This window comes from Cryptomeria japonica, chromosome 4, assembly GCF_030272615.1.
Source record: "Cryptomeria japonica chromosome 4, Sugi_1.0, whole genome shotgun sequence".
Lineage (NCBI taxonomy): Eukaryota > Viridiplantae > Streptophyta > Pinopsida > Cupressales > Cupressaceae > Cryptomeria > Cryptomeria japonica.
In genome coordinates, this window is record NC_081408.1 from 3,325,022 (window position 1) to 3,340,054 (window position 15,033).

General features: G+C 39.0%; 1 protein-coding gene across 2 annotated transcripts in view; it reads left to right on the forward strand.

Moving 5' to 3' along the window:
* Positions 1-15,033, forward strand: part of LOC131064536 (syntaxin-31) — a 125,367-nt gene that overhangs the window by 82,500 nt on the left and 27,834 nt on the right. For both annotated transcript variants that reach the window (XM_057998684.2, XM_057998685.2), the window contains exon 4: positions 6,905-6,943. In XM_057998684.2, the coding sequence (XP_057854667.2) occupies positions 6,905-6,943 (39 nt within the window). The remainder of the gene's footprint in view (positions 1-6,904; positions 6,944-15,033) is intronic.

Here is a 15,033-nt window from a genome sequence, read left to right on the forward strand (position 1 = left end):
TAGCCCTGCCTATGCAATTGGTCAGTATGAGCGAGTTAATGACGCTTTCACAATGCGCCTGGTCAGGCTGATGCAAGGAGGACTGCACATAAGGCTCTCAGAGCAAGCTACAATTCTGGTACAGAGATATGGCGCCTGGTTCATCTAGTTCCCAAGATTCTCCTACATCCGAATAGCCGGCTTTGAAGGCACTCCTTTCCGACTTCCGCGGTACCCAACTGACAAAATAGTTCTTTTGGAAGTCGCAAGGCAGTCACGTCCGATGAACAATTTACTCAAAGACAAGAAGTAGTTCGGATTTGCCTTACCTATGATGATAGGTAACCTCGATGTCCATCTCAAGAGTCTAGCCCATGCAGAGGAATCCCTTGCAGAACTAGCCTCCTACGGCCTACAGGAACATTTCCCAAGGAAATGTTTCGATCATGACAATCTGGCAAAGAGAGCCTATGGCAGGCGATACAGAGCAAAGGAGTCAGTTGAAGATTATTGGAAGAACTGCTCTGATGACTATGAGGTCCGACGATGCGAATATTCAAGGCTGAGTGTGTAGCAAATGCGACTCTATGAATACCGTCGGGTCCCAGATCAGTTAACAGATTCTGGAAATTGTCTACAAGTCCGGGAATTTGAGGCGGTAAGACACCTTTTGCCAGGCATCGATTGGTCACAAGATCCAATCACTGATTTTGAGGCGGTTATGGCAGCCCCAGGAAGATACACTGACTAGTGGTTGCACCAGCAGATTGAGCGGCTGATTCATGAGGGAGTCCAGTTCACCTACCACTTGATGGGTAGCCTTGATTCTCAGTCCTCTGATGATGAAGGAACCTCCAGTGCACCTAAGGAAGAAGTTGAAAAGCCTGACAAAAGGAAGAAGGCTAAAGCCAGTAGAGGAACTCGGACATCTAAGAGAACAAGAAGGGAGAAGATCCCTATTAGAAGGTTAGAAGTGACTTCATCATCAAAAGACCCCAGTTTGTCTGATGATGTAGTTGAGCTAGATTATATACCTGCTCCACCTTCCCATAGCGATATCAAGGCATTCGGAGCTGATGATCCTCCTGAACAAGACAAGCTTGATACAGAGGTAAGAGCCATTGAATCTGGCGAGCTTGATAATCAAGTAGAGGAAGGAGAGATTCCATCCATTCAAGGGCCAAAGGTACATGAACCCACTCAGGGTAGCCGCCATGAATTGCAGTTGCATAGTACTGCCCGGGATGACTCTACTTTTGAAGGAGAGCAAAGGACAGATGAGACCCGTGAGCCTGAAAAGACTGAAGAACAACCATCACATGAAGATACCAGACAGTTGTTCAGTGAAGTGGGGGAGAATTCAGCTGTGAGCAAGGGACTTGACACTTCCTCCACTCCTCTCGTCACGGAGCAGCTGCAAATATGCAGTGAGCTGGCTGAGAACATTAAGGAGCAAAGTGCAAATTTAACCATAGCATCAGCCCAGACTGTACCACAAGATTGGTTAATTGCTTGAACTCAGCGCAAGGTAGCCACCAAGCCACCCATCGACTTGGAAGACATCTTCTCGTGTATAGGCGAAGCCAAGGCCAAGGGGAAGAAAAAGCCTAAGGCATATTCCCGGATAACCAAAGATGAGCAAAGGAACCGTACCCTTCATATTGCCACCCCGCCTGTAGATAAGCCAGTAGATCAAATTACACTGGCTGATTATAGCATCACGACTGTCCCCATCGGACGAGCCACAAAGGAGCAGGAAAGGGAGGAATTCAAGGATTCCGTACAAAACATGCTCAGACAACTTGAAGAGATAACAACTGAAAAGGACATGTATTGAGTTCGTGTTGAGCAGGCCGAGGGGTACATTGATCGACTCCTGAGACCGTTACATAATGCTCCTAAATCCCATATTCCCCCGACAACATTGGCACAGAGGACCACAACAAAATTTGAGGGAATACGGGATACCGCAAGAGCCGTCAAGGAATGGGTGCAAGGCATCAAAGACAGGGGAGAGCGAATCCTTGAAGAAGTAAAAGAAATGGCCCACCATTGAGAGACCACTCTGGTCAAGCTACTAGAGGTAAAAAGGGAATCCCTCCGAATCCATGAGGTAGTTGCTACAACTCTTCCTCTTGTAAGAGCTCTCTTTTGGACCCAAGCATAGATCCCTACACTCTCCAACATCTTGGACCCCCATGATATCAGGGTTTTCAAAGAATGGTATTGGACTATCACTATGAAGAATGAGACAAAGGAAATCATTGATAAAGAACACGATGCATGCGAGGCAATTCTGAAAGGCATGCAGGAACTTGGCAAGGCAATCCTCCGATCAATGGTTTCTGGGTGGAGAAATGATCTGTCCGATGACGTAATACAACCAGACTGGGAGGAAAGATTGGGAATGAATAGAATCACCTACTCCACTAAGGACCTGAGTTTTGTCGGTCAATTCCATTCAGACATGTTGTGCTTTGAGCGTAATCGTTCTAGCTGGCAGGATGGTTTGAAGCACGTAAACCAATACCTCAAGGGCATGCAGTATAAAATTCGTCATCCCCCTATGCCTCAGTTCAGTTTGCTGTCCAAATTGTGCACCAGGTTCCAAGAATATGTTCGTGAAGAACGTGCAGCAGGTCGAGACATTTGGCAAGAGTATTTGCATGAAGAGAGTGACTTTCTAGTAAAGGGATATGAAACTGGAAAGGAAAAGGTGCTTTCTTAAAAGCATTTTTTTCTTTTAAATTTAGAAAAGTGCACTTTTTGACCTAGAGGGTCATATTTGACTTCCAAGTCAACTGTAAGCTTAAAACTTTGTGCATGTGCACTTTTTGAATTATTATGGATAGCTTTTATTTTAATTGCCCTTTTTGGGTAGTTATTGCTCCCTTTTGGGTAGTTGCTGATATTCACCTTCCATTTATGGGTATGGGTACCTTTTGCAAGGATGAATCTGGCCACTTGTTTAGATTAGATCTTGGCCATTCATCTATTTTTGGAAACCTATTTAAAGGGATTGGTTCTCCCTTATTTTGTAAGAAGTTCATGGATTGTTGCTGAAGCTCTGGCGAAATTTACACAGGATTTAATGCAAAGTTAAGACTGTTTCAATTTCATTGTGAGTGCATGGTCTCCTTCTTCACCAATTTGAATTATTCAGTTATGTTTCTTTCATTTTTCTATAGCATTTTCTAGATAAACATCTGATAGAATCCTCGCTGTTCATACCATTAGGGATTGACTAATTGTTATTCCTTCTGCATGGTTAATCTGAACCTTCTCATATGCTTAGTTCGGTTATTGAACATTTATCGAATGAATGTTAAAGTTCTCAAGTTGTGTTTAATAGCATGAAAACTCTATTTTCCTTGAAGATCGCACTAGATTCATACAAATATTGTGCTTAAATGGCTGATAGTGTTTAATCTGGTTATTTGGAGGTGTCTGTCTGTTTTTCTTAAACATGCTATTTTAGTTAAATAGTTAGATTTTTTCTGTATCTCTTTTCCCTATCTCTCTTTTTTCCCTTTTTTTTTTTACCGAGAAGCCCCCACAGTCCAGCTGAAATAGTATCATCCAACTGAAACCAACGGATAACAAGACGGACAGAATTTTAGGGAACTCATCCAACAATTATCCATATCACCGTAAGTCCCCTTTGTGTTTCCAGCAAAACACATCAAACTACTTAGTAATCCCGCTGTCAAGACCTGACAATCGAAACCTTGAGGTTATCCCCTTTGATCAAACGCAAAAAACAGCATTAGGGATTTCCTTATTCCAAGAGAGGATAGGATACTCAACGAGTAAATTCTATTCTGCGTTGGCCGGATGGAGTTTGCAGCGATGCGACTTTAGACACGTCAACAATATGTTGGGCAGATTTCTTAAATATGGCCAACTTTATTAATACAAAGTGACAAACAGATATATAACAGTCCGTTGCTTTTCAGGCTATAGAGTTTTGAAGTTCAATTTGTGATGAAGAGATTAAAATTCAGCAGAAATATGCAGAGGACTTTAGTGGAGATTCTGAGATTGTGCATTTCCATTTTTTATAAAACAAATATCTACCTGCAGAGGTGCAACAGTTCACGTGTGAAAGCCATAGAGGCACTTGTGCTGGTAATGATGGCATCTAGGGTTAGAAAGCCAAGATTGAGACAAGAGGGCTCTCTCAGTGAGAGGGAGCATACTGAAAAGGGATTTTGCTCTAAATCTCAAGATGATCATATCCCTGCCTAGGGCTTGATCTTATGACAATAGATCCATGGTGGTTTTGGATCTAGCACTTCCAACCGTATGAGGATCATACTAGATGATGAGTCTCCTAAAGAAAGATATCTTCCATGATTGGGACCATGTGAGCAGGGGATGCTTCCGTGACAGAGGGAGCAGCTAAGAGGATGTGCTTCTATTGATATATGAGGATCTTGGTTATATTGGTTCAGAGGGAGTGGACCATGTCAAGATGGTTTCTCTAGTGATCAGTCAAAGGACTATGATTCATGAGATGGAGTCCCATTTATGTAGGTTGGAAGGCCTTTATGCTGACTTCTAGGTCATGATATTCCTGGATAGATGAATACTTGGTGAGATTGGAATACACCAAGAGTGATGCATACTCCAACCTTGTATTTCATGAAAGGTCAAAGCATGTGGAGATCAAGTATCACTATGTTAGAGACATGGTGGAAAGGTATGCTATTCACTAATGTATTCTTCTTTTCAAAAGATGTTTTTAAGTGTAAAATCTTGTGATTGCATTTCTGTTTGAGAGAGACTTAAGGAGAAAGCCCTTATCTACACCATTTGATATGGTTCATGGTGGATGTCATGTGTGTGACTCCATGACAATTTTGGTTCAGTGCTTGATGAGCCCCTGTGATTATTATTGTGAGGTCAATAGTGAATACTTGTACATTTGATCATTATCGTAAGGTGACGATCTTACGATATTGATTGATCATACCATTATGATGGATATCATGGGACGTGATATCTATGATTATGTCATAATGGTTTATATCTCAAGTAGTAATATCTATGGATATGCCATAATGGTGGATATCATGAGACGTGATATCCATGGATAAGCCATAATGGTGGATATTACATAAAGAGATATTCATGGTGGATTTCATGTGACATGAAATCTGTGGACATGCCATGTAGTAATATCTTTAGATATACCATAATGGTGGATATCATGTGAAGTTAATCTATGGATAAGCCATAATGGTGGATATTACTTGAGGAAATCTCTATGGTGGATATCATGTGAGGTGATATTCGTGGATAAGCTATAATGGTGGATATCACATGCGGTGATGTCTATGGACAAGCCATGATGTTTGTTATCATGGTGAGGTGATACCTATTCATTCACCATCCATGGGGGTAGCCATGGTAGTTGTGTTCACTTACATTCCCACTCTAGGAGTAGCTATGCTGAATGCCACTATGTGACTCAGATCTTGAGAAAAATATCGCTCTAGCTAAAGAGGGACTGTTGGCGCATTATTAGTGGCGGGAGACTTAATTGTCTATGATCGCCGACTTAATTTATAGGCCTACTTAAGTAAGTCGGCACTCTTCAAATTGAAGAGTCACCCTCCTTGTAAAGGAGGACGACTCATGTGAAGGGTCACGATACACATATAAGTGCCGAAGGTGTCTTCATTCTTGGAATGGAACGGAATACACATTCTCAGATCGCTCTCCTTCACTCAGCATTATTACTTCAGCAGATCGATACTTACATCAAGGTGTGATCGGATATATGTTGCTCTTGACATGCGATACCTGTGAAAATACAACAGAATTGATATATTTTCCAGCCAAGTGAGACCTGTATGTGTATCGCATTAAGTGTTTAGAGCTGCTCTATCTGTTATGCCTGGTTCGTGGTGATCTGTGGAAATCACGCAGTCCATACTAGTCGTGCCTTTGGAGGAATTGGGGAGTCAAGCAGGGAGTAACGTGGATGATAAAGTGTCACCAGCAGTATCAAGTTTGGAGTCGCCTAGTTGATTTGGACTGGAGCATTTTGGTAAAGAAATACAATCATTACCAGCGTTGAAGATAAGTCTGCAGCTGTACGCCGTTGCTGACCAGGTTCTGAGTTATCACTTAAGTTTGGTTTTGTAAACATTCTGTACTTTGTGATCTTTCTAAACTGCGATAAGAAAGTCTGAGATGTATTATTGCTTGAATTAATTCCATAAAGGACCTTATATCGTTGGAACTGTAACTTTGTTTTTTTGGGAATATTAATGCATTCTCATAGTGCTTTTCTTAATGAATCAATGAATTGAATGAATGAATGAATGCAACTGTTAAAACCACAAACACAACAGGGACAACAAAACCTCAAAAAAAAAATATCCAACAAAAATCAGACTATTGAATTTTCCGAACAGAGGCAGGGCATTACAGCTTTCACCACTTTGCACATTTGGTAACCGTATTGGAATACAACCGTTAGTTTATTGGAATACAAAGTACTGTGCTTTTGGAGTTTTGGGTTCTTCACCAGAAAGGGTTTTCCCCACTATATATCTTGTGTTCATTATGTTTATCTTTATGCATGTTCATTATCTCCTTGTGAATGTGTTTTTATTGTTGTAATAGTTAAGATTTGTAAAGAAAATTTGCAACATCTCCCCCCCTAGATTAGTGTTAGGAAGTTTTTTTGCACACCTTAGCTTCCTTTCATGTTGGATATGGTTAGGAATAAAATTTGTCTTCGTTGTTGTTTTATAATATTTATGTGCAAAAGGTTGCTTTTAGTGAATGTTTACATATTATTGATTTATTTAATATTTTTATGGATTTCTGTACACTTTGTAGGATTTTGTTCCATATTAATGCTTCCCTCCTTAATGAGGCCTATCTAACTCTTTTCTTTTTGGGCTTTCAGAATGCCATCAATCGACAATTCCAGTAATAGCCAGCTGAGGTATGTATAATTTTAATATTTTGTCAACTCTATGTTCATTTAGTTTTTTAAGCAGCATGGATGAAACATGTTACTAACCTAGAAAGTTTCCAATTCCTTATTTTCTTTCTTGCTCTCTGCAATACGAGTTTGACAATATAGTAGTTACTTTTGGCTTTAGTTTGAATGAACCAAACATGTTTTTGATACACGTTTTAAATTTCCTGTTAAAAATATTTTGGCTTGATCTTTTCTGGTGAAGAGGACACAGTTGTGTTTATGAAGGGAAGAAGACAAGATGGAATGTATTTGACTTTTTGTCTCACCTCCTTGTCATTTTTCTTGTCTTCTGAATTCAGACTGTTGGCGATTCTCACTGAAGCCCTCATGCGCCATCAACCATCTATGTTGCCAAATTGCAAACATGAGAAAACCATGTCACAGTTGAACAGTAGGAAATAATACGACAAACTAATGTACATGCACCCAGCAGGGTCCATATCAGATTTGGCATGCCTTCATAGGTCTGATTTGTTGCAATGATCACTAACTCAGCTGATGATGAGGTTTGCATTGCCCAGGTCTGCAAATATTTGTTGAAATACATAATTTCTCCTCTCAACAGGGCTGTCGAACTTCAATCAGCACTGCTCTTGGCAATCCAACAGCAATAGGCGATTCTCAGGTGAATAAATTGGGCAATCTACTGTCCAGTTTGGTCTATGGCAGACCTTCAAAATCAGCAACCACCTGTAGGATCAGATTTGCCCTAAAAGACACTTTAAAAATAGAATTTTGGAATTGTAGATTTGAATGGAAAAATTGATGAAACAGGATTAGGGTTTGCATCATAACCTTGTAGGATGATGGGGTTTTCATCCTGGCTCTGCAATTCAGGAAAAGCCTTGCAAATTCATCATTGTATCTTTCCTGTCCTACAAATGGCACCCAGACCTGCTTAAATACCTAGTCCCAGATTTAGGTCCCAAGCCCCTAAATTGGGCACCACGGTATTTTTATTTTATTTATTTGAAATTCACTTTATTTTATTTTTAAGATTTATTATTTAATTATATATATTATATAAAAAAATATTAATTAATTAATTATTTTTAAGTGGTGTTAATAAATACCTTTATTAAAGAGCATGGAGAGGTCTACCTCAATGAGAGAGCGACATGCCAGTTGAACTAGGTTTTGCTTTTGAATCTAGTGTGATAACAAGCATCTTCATTGTCAGCACTGATGTGATAAATGGAGCTGAATCAGGTCAAAGTAATTGCGGAGGATTCTTGAAAGAGATCTTAGGTGAACTAGAAAATAAACTGTAGTTGAATTTTTTTTGCCAAACAAGTGTCATTGCACATAATGTAAATAAACATTTTGGTATCCCATAAGTAAAGCAATAAGATAAGGCTTTGTAATAAGTTGATGTCATTATCATTAGTTTTCACTATATTGAAAACCTTAGTTAGAGGAATCCTTAAGGTTCATCAAAGGTTTACTGGCTGCTTCCCCAAAGAATGTGTGAAGGGTTTAGTTGAAGTATTTCACTAAAGGCTTAAGTGGGAGGTTCCTTATAGACTTTCCTTAGTTTTAGTAGATATGTTTTTGTTAATAAAGGATTATGAAACTGAAGAAAATTAGAAAGTATCCAGTATGCACAATATGTTACATTATTTGTTGACTTGGTGGTCAACACCTCCTTGGGGACTCATGACATGGCTTAATTGCCTCCGGTGGGTCGGGTTAAATTTGGCGTTTGTATTGGGTGTTGATAGTTCAAGCTTTTGGCGCAACAACAAATGATTCCAACAATTGGTATCAAAGCCTTGGATTACGGGTTCGATTCTCCCTTCAGTGGGTGTTGAAGGCTCAATTGGTGCTGAGGGGGAGATTGTTGACTTGGTGGTCAGCACCTCCTTGGGGACTCGTGACATGGCTTAACTACCTTTGGTGGGTTGGGTTAAATCTGGCGTTTGTATCGGGCGTTGATAGTTCGAGCTTTTGGCGCAACGACAAACGATTCCAACATTATTGACCATTAATAATAAATAATAAAGATATTATTCTAATAATTAATAGATTAAAATACCATCTTGCAAATATACCAGCCCATGATGCTAATCCATGCACAAAATTGCCTCCTAAAGCTATGTGTGAAGTTGGTGCAGGAGCACCTTGATTTCTTTCTAAATTTTCACAATTTTGGAATGGATGATCCTCAGTAGGGTCAATGAATGAATAATGGACTGTTGGTAGGTCCACAAGAGTGTTTTAGGGTTATTTGAAGTATGTTTGTCTCTAGCGTTAGTTTGTTTTCTCGGTTTTGGCCAATGTGCCCTTGTAAGCCAAAAATGGCATCATTTTGCAAAATAGTGTAAAACTCTTTCTAAGGCCACATAAGGCTTTTGGACATGTTGGTTTGATGTTAGGGAACCATCCTAGGGGGTTTAGAGTGAGTAAAAATGTATAAGTTTCAAAATTGCATGGTGGAGTAAAAGTTGTCATTGTTGCTTGACAACTTTTTGCAACTTTTGGAGCAACTTCTGAAAAATGAGCAAATCGGTGGTTGAGGAACTGATGGGTGGTTGGTTATGAGCAAGGAAGCATATATAATGCTTTCGAAATCATTGTAAAGGGGTTGGAAGATCCAAGAGCAAATTTTGAATAATACTTGAAGGCAATTTTAAGATTTTTGCATGAAACTTGTAATTTTGGTTATAGCAGTCCGTACTAGATGGATTAATCTCAGTATTGTTCTTTCGTGGTTGTTTAACATTCTTTGTTGTGGTGCTTTGGAGGTGATTATACTCCTTCATAGTGCAGGTTTAGTGCTTTGTTTGCAAATTTTCTTAAAGTGCACTGCTCTCGGTCTGAGCAAGGGATTAAGACCCTAGCAATGGCTCCAACTTGAAATCCTATTGTGTTTTCTCAATTGCCCTTGGGATTCAAGTCATGGAACCTGTGTACAGTGTGTATATTCATTTTGGTGCCTTGGAGGTTGCATTGAACCGATTTGCTATCAAGTCCTAGGCAAGCTCTGCCATAGCCTGGCTAGGGAACTTGATTGTTATGTGCACTTTTTCTTGCAGGGATGATCAAGTGTGTTTGTGCCAAGTGTTTGGCATGGAAGAAGGAAGCCTAGCAGAGTCTCAGAGAAAGGATGGAGGTGTGACATGGTGTGTAGAACAGTAAACCCTATTGGAGAACACTCTAAACCTTAAACCCTTTAAAAAATGCCATTTTGGGGTTCGTACTTGTATGGAAGTATCAGACAACCTAACCTCCTGAATCTCAAAGATTGTCCAAAAGGGTATTCGGATCATTAAAGCTCTTAGGAGGTCTTTTGGAGTTTTTCTGAGCAATTGAGCAAAAACCGTGAAGGTAGGGCTAAAAGGGGCTCTTAGGGCTACTAGGCCTAGAAAATAGGAACTAGTGAAAGCGATGGAGAAATGGAGGAAAACCAGTCACATAACTACATGATGGGAGTTGATACACCATCTCAGCATCCTCTTAGTCCCTTGCAAGTGAATGTTGAAGATTTTGACAACTTGATGGTTGGATTTACCCTAGTGAATCCTAGCCATGATCTTGAGTAATGGGAGCAAACAAGTTGATAGAGAGCATCCCAAAAGAGTTTAGCTATTGGGGTTGATTCAAGAGAAGAGTAGGGTGGAAACAAGCATGGTAGCCCACTATGACACCTCTTTCTAACCTACAAACTAAAATTGCAACTCTTTTGTGAGATCCTACTTATCGGGAGTGCAAGTGTAAATAGAAACCTTTGAGCAACAAAAAGAAATAAAAAAGAGGCAAAGTGAGGAGATGGCAGGCATTCGTGAAAGTGGAGAGTCTTCTTCCATTCCTTGATTTTGTCCATCTTAGGGTTTTGGTAGTGCTGGTGGTAGTGGTAGTGGTAGTGGCAATGTTAGCATTGGGCCTAGAGCTTGTGCATTTAGGTTAAATTCATATATTTTCTCACGCAACTAAAAGTGCAATTGGAGATTTTTGGTTCTATTTTTACATTCCATTCCAGTTATTCTTTTTGTTTGTTTGTTTGTTTTAAAATATATAGCTTGATTCTTTGTCTTGTGAATTTTTATATTTAGAGCTATGTCAAATTCAAATTTAAACTCCATTTTTTAATAATTATTTAAATTAATTATGACATGTTAGGTCTCCTTATTGGCAAAGCATGGTTGATGCCATTATTGTTTGCAGAGCAGGGTTCAAAGCCCCTAATGATGGGGAAATAAAGGGCCCTATTTTGTCACAATAGGTGGCTGATGTGAAAGCTACAATAGAGGAGCAGCGATTGATATGGATGAAGGGTTGGACCATCACGATCGATGGTTGGAAGGATAGAAGAAACAAAACATAGTTAAATTTTCTTGTTTCTTCCTAAAATGTGTTGATTTAGTGATGAATGTTTTTAATTTATGCTTTATTGAATCATTGATTTTGTTTCTTTCTTAGGTGGCATAGTAGTCATCAAATCTATTGATGATTTGAGAAACACCAAAAATGCTGAATTCCATTGTGAAGTTTTGGAGTTAGTGTTGGTTGAGGTGGGTGAGAAGAATATGTTGCAAGCGGTTACATATAATGCAACAAATTATGTTGCTTTAGGTAGACCACGGATGGATAGACACCCATCATTGTTTTGGACTCCATGTGTTGCTCATTGCGTTGACCCCATATTGGAGGATCTTGGAAAGATTCCATGGATCGAAGTGTGTGGAGATAGCATAAAATATTTGTAAACAAATATACAATCACACATGGGTCCAAAACTTAATGAGGCAATTATAGGGCATAAGGAGTTGGCTCGTCCTAGAATAACCCCATTGGCAACCAATCTGATCGCATTACAATCCTTGCTTTAGGCAAACGAGGCTTTGAGGCGCATGCTAGTTAGTGAGGAGTGGAATTCCTCATCATATGCTAAGAGCAATGTGGGGGTTGGTGTGGCTAATTGGATGTTTGATGAGCAAAGCTTCTGGGTACCTAGTATGGATATAATAGAGGTAAATCTAATTCTACATTATATTTTATTCATATTTTTTCTGTTATTTGTTTATTTTTGTTCACACTTATGTTAATGTTTCACAATAATTGCAGTTTAGAGAGCCTTTGGTGATTCTCCTACGAGTTGCTGATAGGGAGAAGCTCACAATGGCCTACATATATGAGTACATGGATAGGTTCAAGGAGACTATTAGATCCATTATGTGGGAGTTGATATATATGCAAGGTAACTCGATTGACATTGTAGCCAAGTAAAAATCTATTAAGAGCATAATTTAAGTTTAAAAATAAAAAATTTTCCTATGAGAATTTTTTTCTTTTTCCCATCTTAGATGTATGGTGGGAAAGATTTGGTGCTAAGTTACCAAATCTTCAAAAGATTTGTAGTGTGAGTATTGAGCCAACTGTGCAATGCTTCAAGTCGTGAGTGCAATTAGAGTATGTTTGAACTTTGAGCACATACACTCCAAGAAGTGCAATAGACGATCAGTGCAAAGGTTGAATGATCTAGTCTATGTCCATTACAATCTTTGCCTTCACCATAGACAAATTTTGGGCTATAACTTATCATCCACCACACTAGACGAGGTTGATCCACAATTTGATTGTATCCTTGAGGTTGAAGTATCTATTTTTAGTGATGAGGACCTTGATTGGGTTGACTAGGTGGATAGAGAGGTTGAGGTAGTAGCCATGGCAAAGGAGAGAGCGCAAGAAAACACCTTGGATGTTGGTGTGGCTGTCATTGAGACAAGGGCAAATATCATGGTTGCAACCTCATCTAGGACCTATCTTAGACACCCACATGGAACTTTGAGTGATGTAGGTTCCTTTGGCCCATAGACTTCTAGCTTTTTTTTACTATTTGTTTGAAACTTTTGATGCCATGGACTTCATATTACATGAGTTTTGTATACATTTGACAATATTTATATATCTAAATGTGTTGTTTCCTCTAGCTAAAATTTGTGTCTATATTTATGTGATTGATGTATACCTATGTATGTGATCAAATTAGCTTCTATTTGATGAGGTTATTGTGTCTTCAAGGTTTATTTATTAAAGTGTGCATGAAAGAGGTTTAAAATCCTTAAAAATCTTTGAACTTTTTGGGTTTTTCAATTTGCCAAGTTTGGGCATTGAGTTTGACTTGGAGTCTTGTAACTATGATTAAAACATAGACCGAATTTGGGGAAACATTTCTTACTTCCACATAGTCAATAATACCTCTTGTGCATATTGATAGAATTCATTGTTAATCTCCAAATTTCCATCCTTGTCAATGAGCGTGAAGCTTGTTAAATATAGAAGGGTTGGCAAAATGCTTGACGAGTTATTAGTTACATGGTGCACCTATTCAAAACTACCATTTATAAATAATTAATAATTATTTAAATTGTATATTTATAATATGCCTAAGATTTATAACGTTATATTAGAATCATTTTCTGATGTGTTTGTCCCCATTGACAAGATGATGTATGTAATGTCCCCAATTTTTCAAGTTCTCTAGCAAGCTTTAGTAGCTGACACTCTGGGTTTGCGTCAGCTTATTCAGATGAGTAATCTAATGTTTCCGATGAGCTCAGTTGGTTTAGTAGAGTTATACGCCACTTTCCAAAGTGATTTATGGCCTCTAGATTGGTCTACAAGAATCTTGGAGAAGCTGTCTATTTTTAGTAAGTTTCCCGATCGACTTCGTTTTCTATTATTCGTCATCAAGATCACTCCGGTGCGATCGGAATTTGATTCTAATATGTTCTAACAAGTTTTTGCAAATTTGGGGCATTAATGAGTTATTTAATTATTTTAATTATCCCACATTCGCGGTGTCTTGGGAAATGAACCCAATGAGAGTTATAAATGGAAGCATTAAATGCAGTTTGTATCATCTTTGGAAATTGTGTTATTTGGGTAATTGTTGAGTTTCTGGAGAAATCTGGAAATTCTCGGGCAATGGAGGATGTACACCCTCTCTTGCAGCATTTCTCACGCCTGTGAAAGACCAGGTCTGGGAGATTTTAAGACAAGTTGGTACTATTAGGAACAATGAGCAAAGTTTTTCAGTTTGTTGGTGTTGACACAGCTTGACAGACATTGCAGCACACAGGTACTTTGAGTTCCAGCATTAAATATTGTTGTTGTGGTCTAGTTAATAACTAGCATGGAAGGTTCGATTCCGACTAGGCAGCCACAAATAGAGTTCGCAGTCCTGAGCAACCTCCATCCTCAGTGTTGAAGATTCACATTCCCAGTCAGCACGACAGAACAGTAAAGACTCCTATTCGCTTTCTTGGTGTTCTGAACTTGATTAACCTGCAAAATATGTAGGGTTGTCATGTGGTTAGCAGCCGCAGTCATTGATAGAGCAAGTTGTGGTTCTTGGGATGAGCCGTAGGAGCTGCTGGAGGTGTTACAGGCAGGCATATAGAAGGAACATTCTCATTCTCTTTGCTGGAGTATTAATGGTGAGTTGGGCACAATATAATAGCAGCTGCATTTTGCTATCAGACCATAGAAGAAGCAATGGTGTGGCAGATTGCTAAAGGAAAATCGTGGTTTTTGGCTGTCCAATGGGTGAGCTGCTGCTGAGTATCATCAAATCAGTCCAGGTTCATTGGTTGTTGGTGTTTGGAATTAATGTTCATTAAGAAACTGTGTTTTTTGTTCATTCTGAAAATCGAACTATGAGATTGAACTGAAAAAATTGAAGGTTGAATATTTTATTGGTTATATTGGTTTCCAAACATTTTGTATGTGACTATGAATTAAACATCAATGTTGGTATGCTATGAATGCTCCAAAATATAAACTACAAATGCACCAGGTATCAGCTAAAAAAAAAAATCAGACCTTAAATGATAGACAGCCAATTGTTTGACGAAATTACCACAGCAAGTTGACAAGGGGATTATAGCAAATCAGGGCAGTCTATTATAATGTAAGTCGTTGGATGTGTTTGTCCCCAATCACTATTGTTGGTTGTTTGTGAATGGATGTGTTTTTCCCCATTCACAAGTTGACTCGATGTGTTTGTCTCCACTTACAAGAGTTGGTGGTTATGATTGGATGTGTTTGTC